General features: G+C 39.8%; 1 protein-coding gene across 2 annotated transcripts in view; it reads right to left on the bottom strand.

The window, feature by feature from the left end:
- gcm2 (glial cells missing transcription factor 2) overlaps positions 1 to 7802 on the bottom strand; it is a 25341-nt gene extending 17539 nt beyond the window's left edge. For both annotated transcript variants that reach the window (XM_039793934.1, XM_039793935.1), the window contains exon 1: positions 7482 to 7802. In XM_039793934.1, coding sequence (XP_039649868.1) covers positions 7482 to 7574 — 93 coding nt within the window. In that variant the 5' untranslated portion in view covers positions 7575 to 7802. The remainder of the gene's footprint in view (positions 1 to 7481) is intronic.
- Between the last annotated feature and the right edge of the window lie 4698 nt (positions 7803 to 12500).

Below are 12500 nucleotides of genomic sequence, written 5' to 3'. Positions count from 1 at the left end.
AAAACATAAACCCAGCGCCCTACACCTGTAACGTTAGTACAGATATACCTGTAAAAACATAAACCCAGCGCCCTACACCTGTAACGTTAGTACAGATATACCTGTAAAAACATAAACCCAGCGCGCTACACCTGTAACGTTAGTACAGATATACCTGTAAACAGGTAAACCCAGCGCCCTACACCTGTAACGTTAGTACAGATATACCTGTAAACACGTAAACCCAGCGCCCTACACCTGTAACGTTAGTACAGATATACCTGTAAACACGTAAACCCAGCGCGCTACACCTGTAACGTTAGTACAGATATACCTGTAAACACATAAACCCAGCGCGCTACACCTGTAACGTTAGTACAGATATACCTGTAAACACATAAACCCAGCGAGCTACACCTGTAACGTTAGTACAGATATACCTGTAAACACATAAACCCAGCGAGCTACACCTGTAACATTAGTACAGATATACCTGTAAACACATAAACCCAGCGAGCTACACCTGTAACGTTAGTACAGATATACCTGTAAACACGTACGAATTAATATCGAAGCCGGCCAAGCCCTACACCTGTAACGTTAGTACAGATATACCTGTAAACCATAAACCCGCGAGCTACACCTGTAACGTTAGTACAGATATACCTGTAAACACATAAACCCAGTGAGCTACACCTGTAGTGTTGTATAGCAACCTGTAAACACTAAACCCGCACGCGACACCTGTAACGTTAGTACAGATATACTGTAAACACATAAACCCAGCGAGTACACGTTAGTACGATATATGTAAACCGTAAAACCCAGTAAGTACACTGTAATTAGTAAGTAAAAAATCGTAACCCCCGTACACACACGTAGAGACGCGCGCTGATTCGTTGAGCGAAAATACGAAATTTACGAAAATGGATGGCTAATTGCAAATTTGGTAAAACTGTGTGTCGGAGTTCAGCTGCCTGTGTTGCTGGCTCGCCGCCCGGCCTGCCTTCCTCCACAGACCCCGGCCTGCAGCCCACAGCACTACCCACTACCAACACCGCTGCTCTGACAGAGCTCCAGGGCCTGCAACTCCCCTCTTCCTGCTGGCTAAATGGCCCGTGTGTGAGAGCGCGGTCAGCGAGCTTGTTACACCAGCAATCTCTTACCACACGTTACACACATGTCACGCCACTTAGCTATACAACATCTACCTAAATGTTTTATAAAGCTAACAACGGTGTCCGATTTCAAGTTAATGAATATTTGTGAGCTGTAAGGGTTTCGTTAGCTGCGACTGTCCCTTCAATCCTATGTGTACAGATTGCGGCTAGTTAGCTTCATTTTTGGTCGTAATTCGAGTATATTTACGGTTTGAATTTCGTCACGCCACTTATACAACATCTAGCTAAATATCTTTTAAAGCTAACAACGGTGTCCAATTTCAAGTTCATGAATATTTGTGAATTCCAGAGGAATTCTAAGAGGAGGCTAGCTAGCTCTCATTGATAGAGCTCCATCCAGCCGCAGGCTCTATCAATGAGACTCACGGACAAGCGGCGTTTATTTCCCCAATCGTTTGTTTAAATAACTCAACACATTATAATTAAACACATTAAAAGAGTAACTGGAACCTGTGGTAAGAGATTGCTGGCGTAACAAGCTCGCTGACCGTGCTCTCACTCACATACACCGGGCATTTAGCTAGCAGGAAGAGGGGAGTTGCAGGCCCTGGAGCTCTGTCAGGGCAGCGGTGTTTGGTAGTCCATTAGCCCAAGAGACGGTGACTTTGCGCGGATATGGAGTGCTGTGGGCTGCCAGTCGTGACGGAGCTCCATCTACCTCACAGCAGGCCGGGGTCTGTGAAGGAAGGCAGGCCGGGCAGCGGCAATTAGCCATCCATTTTCGTAAAGCGGCCCATATTTGACCTCTACATAGTTGATTTCTCACATAAAAAAGTTTCAGAAGTGAATTTTGTAATGGAATAGCAGAGATCTGCGTGACCTAGATTCAGAAGACTACCTGATCTCAGGTCAGTTGTGTAGCCTATGTAAATGTACTACCTGATCTCAGGTCAGTTGTGTAGCCTATGTAAATGTACTACCTGATCTCAGGTCAGTTGTGTAGTATGTAAATGTACTACCTGGTCTCAGGTCAGTTGTGTAGCCTATGTAAATGTACTACCTGGTCTCAGGTCAGTTGTGTAGCCTATGTAAATGTTCTACCTGATCTCAGGTCAGTTGTGTAGCCTATGTAAATGTACTACCTGATCTCAGGTCAGTTGTATAGCCTATGTAAATGTACTACCTGATCTCAGGTCAGTTGTGTAGCCTATGTAAATGTTCTACCTGATCTCAGGTCAGTTGTGTAGTCTATGTAAATGTACTACCTGATCTCAGGTCAGTTGTGTAGCCTATGTAAATGTACTACCTGATCTCAGGTCAGTTGTGTAGCCTATGTAAATGTTCTACCTGATCTCAGGTCAGTTGTGTAGTCTATGTAAATGTACTACCTGATCTCAGGTCAGTTGTGTAGCCTATGTAAATGTTCTACCTGATCTCAGGTCAGTTGTGTAGTCTATGTAAATGTACTACCTGATCTCAGGTCAGTTGTGTAGCCTACGTAAATGTTGGGGCGTGACCGTTCTCTTAATACACCCATGGGCTGACAAAAGTTCCGGTTTTTGGGACGTTTTGTTTTTTGACGTCAACTTCCAGCTTTGTTGGGATTCGCCCGTTTTCAGCAGCAGTTTCAAAATATGAGATTTTCATAGTAAAGGGGTGTCAGTGGGATTTAGAGCTTCTATGTATGTCCTATTTACCCACCAAACTGTCGTTATTCAACTATGACAGGGTAAAATCAATTATGCATTCTATCACCCCTTTAAACACTAGCTGTCAGTATTACATATTGCACCTTTAATTATATTTTCTATAAATATATTTTATATATTGTTGAACTTCATTTTTAGGAGATTCAGTTTGTTTAAAATACAAAAACACATGTAGAGGAAATACAAGTTAACAGTTAAATGAATAAATTATATTTTCTTAAATACTTAAAATATTGTACAGAGTTTGGTTGGAGGCTGGAATCCATCAGATCTCGGGTCTCCTAAAAATAACTTTTAACTTATTTAACATTAAATGTGATTTACCAATTTGTAAAATTTATCAACATAAAGATGAGTTATGTTTAATTACGGTACACGTACATTCTTCTTCAGTCTAGATTCTACCTGCGATACGACGGGCTTCAGCCCCACACCAAACCCCATGCAATATTTACAGTATTAAACACAACAACAAACAACAACAAACAAGGGTTTATCCATTAAGCTGTTTGTTTCCTGTAAATTCAGATTCAGATTGTTACAGATTTTTTAAACAGGATTCAAAACACAAAAAACATATTTAGAGGAAATACAAGAATTAATAAAAAAGATGTGAGGTTTGGATATTTCCTTAAATACTTAAAATATTGTACAGAGTTTGGTTGGAGGCTGTAATCCATAAGATCTCAGGTTTCTCTGCTGAATCCTGATTATAATAAAACTCTGTCTCCTAACATTTTACCATTAACATTAAATAGAGATGCACCGATTACAACTTTCTCGGCCGATTCCGATGTCCGATTTTCTTTGAGTTAGGCCGGCCGATACAGATTTTAGCCGATTCTGATTTCATTTTTCTAACCACTTTACAGCACGCACACACATGTATTTTCTATCTTTTCTTTACTAGAACATGTGTTGACCAGATAATAGATCACTATATAACAGAACTATATAAATGACTCCTGGTGTGGGACATTAACACACATCTAAAGAGCAACGTTAGAACCATTTCCTTCTTCTCACATCTAATATTTTGGTGTGGTCCCTCCACGCCCTGCTGTCTCCTTGCAGGTGTTCATATGGTAAACTTGTTATCTTCTGACCACACGCTGAAGAATGTCCAAACAGCTGACATGTTGCAGGTTAACTCACCACGTGCTGTGCTGTGGCGTCCGTGTGTGCGAGCTGTAACTTATGTTGTCAGTTAATTGTAGCGTCGGCCGACCACATGAAAACCGGCCAATCCCGGTCCCCGGCTGCTGTATCGGTGCATCTCTGACATTAAATCCTTTTAGAGAAACGTGTTTAATAACCAAACACGAGTCAAAGCTGAACGTGTTTCTGTTGAATAAATGACTTCAGCCACCCACCAAACCCCATGCAATATTTAGCGTATTTAAAAGAACAACAAATAACCAAGTGTTTATCCATTAACCTGTTTGTTTCCAGTAAATATTTCCATACATCATGAGGACTGAAATGCTTAAAATCGCTGTCACGTGATTGGTCATTATTTAAATAATAAACCCTTTTTATTTCCATTCATTTAGTTTTTTTTGTAACTTTACATCTGTAGAAATCACCAGTATCAGTATATTGGTGTGTGCTGATGTAATCCTGATCCTACTTCAACAGAAACATGTTGAATATTGAGTCAGGTTTGATTATTGTTGACCTGTATATAGATACATTAATACATTAATAAGTAAACTGGGACACTGTGTGATTTTCTTAAATACTCTGACATCTGTACAGAGTTTGGTTGGAGGCTATAACATGAGTTCTCAGGTGGAGGTATGTTGGGCTCTGGGTTTCTAAAAATCCTCATTTAATTTAAACAAATGATGTCTCTTAAAATGGCAAAAAAAAACTAATTTAACATAAGTTTAGTTTTAGGGAAACTGGATTTATCAACAGAATGAGGAAACGTGTTTAATAAATATATAAATTGTACAGATAGGTTAAAATGATACGTTTACTCGTAAAAACACAATTTCTCCAAAAACAGATTTAATGTTAAATTAATTGGAAGTTATTTTAAGAGACAGACTTTGTTATAATACAAGAAATATAAGAAATCATGTGTTTTAGCCTCCAACCAAACTCTGTTCAAATTTCAGAGTATTTAAGAAAACCACACACTGTTGCAGTATATTTTATAATGTATTAAATGTATCTGTACAAGTTATTAAAAATCCAACGTGACTCCATATTTAATTCAGTGTTTCTGTTGAACATCAGACCGTTGATCGTTTGGATGTTTTTGATTAAAACAAGTTATTTTAAAATACATAAACTGAGTAATCATGTGTTTTAGCCTCCAACCAAACTCTGGTCACATTTCAGAGTATTTAAGAAAATCACACAGTGTTGCAGTTTACTCATTTAACGGTTATATTTTCTTAATAAAGATTAGTATAAGTGATACACACAGACACACACACACACACACACACACACACAGACACACACACACACACACACAAACAGACACACACAGACCCACACACACGCTTACACAGACACACAGACACACACACACAGACACACACACACACACACACACACAGACACACACACACACAAACAGACACACACAGACCCACAAACACACAAGCACACACACACACACACACACAGACAGACACACACACGCGCTTACACAGACACACACACACACACACACACACACACACACACACACACACACCTTTTCTTTAATTGTGTATTTCCTGTTAATGTTTATGTTTGAAACATCCTAACTCAGTAAGAACTCCTTCCTGCTTCTGATTAGTAGTAATATTAGTAGTAATATTAGTAGTAATATTTGTAGTAATATTAGTAGTAATATTCATAATATTCATGGGTTGATTTTCATAGTTTGTATAAAGTAAAAATATTTTAAAATTAATTTTTATTCATATTTTCCATAAAAATAGATGTAAATAATACATCTAAATCATCCTAATGAGGTGTTATTAATAATATTTGGACATATTGTTTATGGCGATAAAGTTTCTTTGAATTGAAGGCTGTAATTGAACGGTGAATGACCCAGAGAGATTCGGGCCTCCCACCAGACTCTGGGCCAGTCCTGGAGAACCACTGGCTTCAGTTAGAGCTGAAGGTTATCACATCTCTTACATATTACAGACATTTATACATTGGCATTCATGTCGGGTTTTTTGTCACTTAACATTTTAAGTCTCATCAAAATCTGAATGTTTTATTTGTATCGAGAATCTGAAAAAAGAAAATCATGAAATAATCCATTTCTCAAACAATATTATTTAAAAACTTGTGTTTTTTAAAGGAAATACTGAGAGAAAAGTTAAAACTTATTTCTTTGGATTGGAAATAAATCAGAACTTTATAAACAAACTGGGTCTTAAATGGCTCTGAAAGGGAATGGAGTTTGGTGCGCTCTTTGAACCCGTCCGGTTGTCCGCGGGTCTATTTAACCCTTTTTAAATACGTTTTGAGATCAGAAATTTGGGTTTTCTGTCAACCACACTGTCAGAGCAAATCCCGTGGATGGTTTACTCTTCACAGGCCAGAGAAAGGATCCGCTCATACGGTCGTTGGATACGTTTTATTCAATTCGGAAAAAAAGAATTAAAAAATAAAAGAGTGTTGAAAGAAACGGGACAAAAATGTCGGAAAATGCGTCAAAACGTGTCGAAAAAAATAACAAAAAAACGTTGAACATTTTGAATTTAAAATTGTGACAAAGATAATCTAAAAGTAGCCCGTTGGTGACGGGCAGACATCACGAGACTTTAAGGTAATTCTGAGAAGAAGAGACGATGCCAAACGGACCTGGGATCAGTTCCTGTTTGTTTAAATAAATCACAAGTCCACAAACAAACGGAGTCTTAATTACAGTAAATATCAGAAACTTCTACTTCTACCAAAGTCCTTTTCTAGTAAGATACTTTTACTCAAGTATTGCTTTCAAGTACTTTATACAAGACTACTACAAGCTCTAGTTTTAAATTAAACTGCGTCTTAAAGTCTTAAATGCTCGGAAAGTGACTGGAGTTTGGTGCGCAATTTTAAACTCACATTTTAAAGGAATTCTGAGAAGAAGAAATGATGCCAAACGGACCTGGGATCAGTTTCGGATCGTTTCTTTTGTACAAATGTTGCCTTCAATAATTATTTTATAAACCGGCTATAAACTCACGGAGTCTTACAGTCTTAAATCTGATATTAAATGCAGTTTGGGGTCTTAAAGTCTTCTTCTCGTGTCGGCTTCCCGTCGACCATGAACAGGATTTTCTCCCGCGGCTACATTTTCTAAATTAACCCGTTTTTTAGACACTTTTTTCAGGGTTTTTGTCGTTTTTTTCTGCGCTTTTTCCGCCGGGTGTTTAAGTCTTAAATCGCTCAGAAAGTGGATGGAGTTTGGTGTGATTAAGTCTTAAATCGCGCTGATATTAAACGGAGTTTGGTGTGTTAAAGTCTTCTTCTTGGGTCGGCTCGCCGTCGGCCATGCAGCCTGATTTCCTCCCGCGGGTAAACATGGGAAATTAACCCGTTTTTAGACCCTTTTTTCAGGGTTTTGTCGGGTTTTCTGCGCTGTTCCCGCTGCGTGGTGAAGTCTTAAATCGCTCAGAAAGTGAACGGAGTTTGGTGCGCGTGTTCCGGTTAGCGAGCAGTTTGTTACCTGCGGCAGTTTGGGGTCGTTGATGTCCCACGTGAACTTCATCCCGACAGAACACACACAGTCCGCGTCCTCGCGCTCCTCCGCCCGGGACATCCTGATCCTGATCCGGCGGGTCCTAATCCGGGTCCTGTTGGTCCTGATGGTTCTGCTCCCCCAGGCTCCGTTCAGTCCGAGTAATAAAAGATTAAATTATTTAAATTCTTTAAACCGGAAGCTGCTCGGAGTTTGGTGGACTTTTAGTTAGTTTAAAGTTTTTTTTTTAAAAAAAGGTAAAAAGTTTAAAAAATAATCCGCGCAGCTGCTCGGGAGGCGCGTGCTGCTCCGGTGAGTCTCAGGTACGAAGTGAAGCAACAGGTGAGAGAGAGAGACAGGCGCGAGCTCCCGGAGAGAGGGGTGATGATGTCACTTTAAAAACACTTAAAAATATTCACATTATAGTTAAATATTATTATTTAATAATTATATAATAAAGATCTAAAATTAAATAACAATGAAAAATAAAAATATATATTTTTATTTTTATTGATGGAATATTTCACGTTTAAGACACACACACACACACACACACACACACACACACACAGACACACACAGACACACCCACACACACACACACACACACACACACACACACATACACAGAGACACACACACACACACACACACACACACACACACACAGACACACACAGACACACACACACACACACACAGACACACACACACACACACACACACACACACACACACACACACACACACACACACAGACACACACACACACACACACACACAGACACACACACACACAGACACACACACACACACACACACACACAGACACACACACACACACACAGACACACACACACACACACACACACACACACACACACACACACACACACACACACACACACACCACACACACACACACACACACACACCACACACACACACACACACACACACCACCACACACACACACAACACACACCAACAGACAGACATCACATACCAGACATCATCAATACTACCATATCACCAATCTATCATTCACTATCATCACATACCATCACTCATCATCATCAGACAGATCATCATCATCTCATCATCATCATCATCACATCATCAACAAACACAATAAACATCATCATCATCATCATACATCACACCATCATCATCACATCATCATCATCATCATCATCATCAATACCATCATCATCATCATCTATCATCATCATCATCACATAGCATATCATCACAGATCATCATCATCATCATCATCATCATCATCATCATCATCATCATCATCATCATCATCATCATCAATACATCATCATAGCAGACAAGTAGATAGACAGATGACAGATTATCATCATCATCATCATCATCATCACCACCATCACTATCATCATCATCATCTATCATCATCATCATCATATATCATCATTAACTATCATTAGTCATCATACACGATCATCATCACTCAGTATCATCATCATCATATCTCATCATCATCATATATAATTAATCATCATCATCTCACACTGATCATCATCATCATCATCTCATCGATATAATATCATCATCATCATATCATCATCATCATCATCATCATCATCATCATCATCATCTCATATCATCATCATCTTATCATCATCATCATCATCTCATAATTATCATCATCATCATCATACATCATCATCATCATCATCATCATCATCATCATCATCATCATCATCATCATCATCATCACCATCATCATCAATCATCAGAGATCGATCATCAATTATCATCATCATCATCATCATCATCATCACCATCATCACCATCATCGTGGACTCATTGTAGATCATCATCGACAAATCATCATGACTAGAGATCATATCATCAGAGACTGAAATCACACATCATCGACATCATCACATCACGTCACCATCATCAGTGTGTGTCGTCGTGCGTCGTGTGTGCGTCCGTGCGTGCGTGCGTCCGTGTGTGCGTGTGCGTGCGTGGTGCGTGCGTGATGTGCATGTGCGTGGGTGTGCGTGAGGTGCGGTGCGTGCAGGAGGTGCGTGCGGAGGTGCATGGGCGTGAGGCGTGTGTGCGTGAGGTGCGTGCGGCATGTGCGTGCGTGTGTGCGGAGAGGCGTGTGTGTGCGTGCGTGTGTGTGTGCGTGTGCGTGCAGGAGGTGTGTGTGAGAGGTGTCCGTGTGTGTGTGTGTGTGTGCGTGCATGCGTGCGTGCATGCGTGAGTGCATAGCGAGGTGTGTGTGTGCATGTGTGCGAGAGGTATACCACGTAACCGAACCAGCTAATTGATCGTATTGCTACAGTGAACCTGTCTCACCTTCCCAGCAGTCTTGCGGCGTCTTTGACCATGGCGGTGATGTATACATGCATATTATCAACCTCGAAGTCCTCGACAGCAGTCCCCGTGGCGAGTGGCGCTCATCGCTTGCTTGGTAGCGGTGCTGATGTGTACTCGGCGAGGAAGCGCTTGAAGGCGAGGAGCGAACTGGGGAACTGGAGAGGGAAATTAAACACTAATTAAATCTACTTTTTCAATCAAAAAAACTGTAAAAATGTGGGAATATTTCAAATAAAAAAGTTGAAATATTTCAAATAAAAGTTGTAACAGGCTGGAAAATAAAAAAGTTTAGAATATTTCAAGAAGAAGTAGTTGGAATATTTCAAATAAAAAAGTTTGAGATATTTCGAGTAAAAGTTGGAATATTTCAAATTAAAAGTTGGGTATTTCAAAATAAAAGTTAGGAATATTTAAAAATAAAAAGAGTTAAAAGGAATATTTTAGATAAAAGTGGAATAATTTAAATAAAAAGTTGAATATTTGGAAATAAAAAGTTGGAATATTTAAAATAAAAAAGTTGGAATATTTAAAATAATAAAAAAGTTGGAATATTTCAAATAAAAAAGTTGGAATATTTCAAATAAAAAGAGTTGGAATATTTCAAATAAAAAGAGTTGGAATATTTCAAATCAAAAAAGTTGGAATATTTCAAATAAAAAAGTTGGAATATTTCAAATAAAAAAGTTGGAATATTTCAAATAGAAAAAGTTAGAATATTTCAAATTAAAAAGTTGAAATATTTCACATAAAAAAGTTGAAATATTTCACATACAAAAGTTGAAATATTTCACATACAAAAGTTGGAATATTTCACATAAAAAAGTCTTAATATTTTAAGAAAGAAAGCCTGAATGTTTAAATATATGTGTCTGTGTATCTGAGATCTGACCTTCTTGCTGTACGGGATCTCGATGGACAGCAGGACCTCCTGAGGGCGGACAATCGTCTTCCTGTAGCCGCTGAAGAAACCCTCGTCCATCCGGACCACACGGCTCCCATCTGACACACAGAGGTCAGAGGTCAGACACACACCATCACAAACTCCACCAGACTCCATGTAAATAATCAGGACTTTTATCAGCGTAAAACACACTTCATTCAAAGTGGACAGAAACTAAATAAAACTACCAAAAGCCGTCTTGGTTCATCTTTCCACTGTTCCAACAATCACCACTCTGGTTTGGTTGAAATAAACCCTTAATTCACCCATTTACATGTGGAGATATGCTGGCTCTATACACGCTAAAAGTCCTGATTATTAACATGGAGTCTGGTGGAGATATGCTGGCTCTATACACACTAAAAGTCCTGATTATTAACATGGAGTCTGGTGGAGATATGCTGGCTCTATACACACTAAAAGTCCTGATTATTTACATGGAGTCTGGTGGAGATATGCTGGCTCTATACACACTAAAAGTCCTGATTATTTACATGGAGTCTGGTGGAGATATGCTGGCTCTATACACGCTAAAAGTCCTGATTATTTACATGGAGTCTGGTGGAGATATGCTGGCTCTATACACGCTAAAAGTCCTGATTATTTACATGGAGTCTGGTGGAGATATGCTGGCTCTATACACGCTAAAAGTCCTGATTATTTACATGGAGTCTGGTGGAGTTTGGTGATGGTGATTTCGGGGCTGTTTCATGTTAAACTAAAAGGATCTTACTCTTTAACTAAAAGGTCTATCTCTGTAGGGATCCTTTCATAATGTTGTCAGACACTTAGAATAATAATCTGAGGCTGTCAGAGGAAAGTCATGTTGCAGCTTATTTCTTGCTCAATACTGGAGTTACCCTTCAACATGTGTTTTTTAAACGTTGCAACACACACACACTTATATAACGAGTGTTGACGGGCAGAAACAGTGACTCAGCAGTTTGGAGTAGAGGTCACTAGAAGTCTTCCTGGTAGTTATTGAGCAAGGTAAACACACCATGACCATGACTTTATGCTATGTATCTAGAAAAAATAGCTGTGTGTGTGTGTGTCTCTGTGCATGTGTGTCTGTGTGTGTGTGTGTGCGTGCATGCATGCGTATGTCTGTGTGTGTGTGTCTGTGTGTGTGCGTGCATGCATGCGTATGTCTGTGTGTGTGTCTCTCTGTGTGTCTGCATGTGTGTGTGTGTGTGTGTATGTCTATGTGTATGTGTCTTTGCGTGCGTGAGTGTTTATGTGGGTCTGTGTCTCTGTGCAGGTGTGTGTGCGTGCATGCATGCGTATGTCTGTGTGTCTGTGTGTGTGTGTCTGTGTGTCTCTGTGTGTATATCTGTGTATGTTTGTCTCTTTGCGTGCGTGTGTGTGTCTGTGTGTGTGTGTGTGTTTGTGTGTGTGTGTCTCTGTGCATGTGTGTGTGTGCGTGCATGCGTATGTCTGTGTGTCTCTGTGTGTGTGTGTGTGTGTGTGTGTGTATGTGTGTGTGTCTCTGTGTTTGTGTGTGTCTGTGCCGTGTGTGCATCGCGGTGAGCGTGTGTGTGTGTGTGTGTGTGTGTGCACGTGGTAAAGCGTGTAAGAGCGCTGTAGTGTGTGTGTGTGTGCTGTGTGTGTGTGTGTGTGCGCGTGTGCGTGTGTCGTGTGTGCGTGTGTGTGTGTGTGTGTGTGTGTGTGTGCGTAGTTTGTGTGTGTGCGCGTTTTTTTGTGTAGGT

This window comes from Perca fluviatilis, unplaced genomic scaffold (assembly GCF_010015445.1).
Source record: "Perca fluviatilis unplaced genomic scaffold, GENO_Pfluv_1.0 PFLUV_unplaced_scaf_5, whole genome shotgun sequence".
Lineage (NCBI taxonomy): Eukaryota > Metazoa > Chordata > Actinopteri > Perciformes > Percidae > Perca > Perca fluviatilis.
This window is presented reverse-complemented; position numbering and strand designations above follow the sequence as displayed.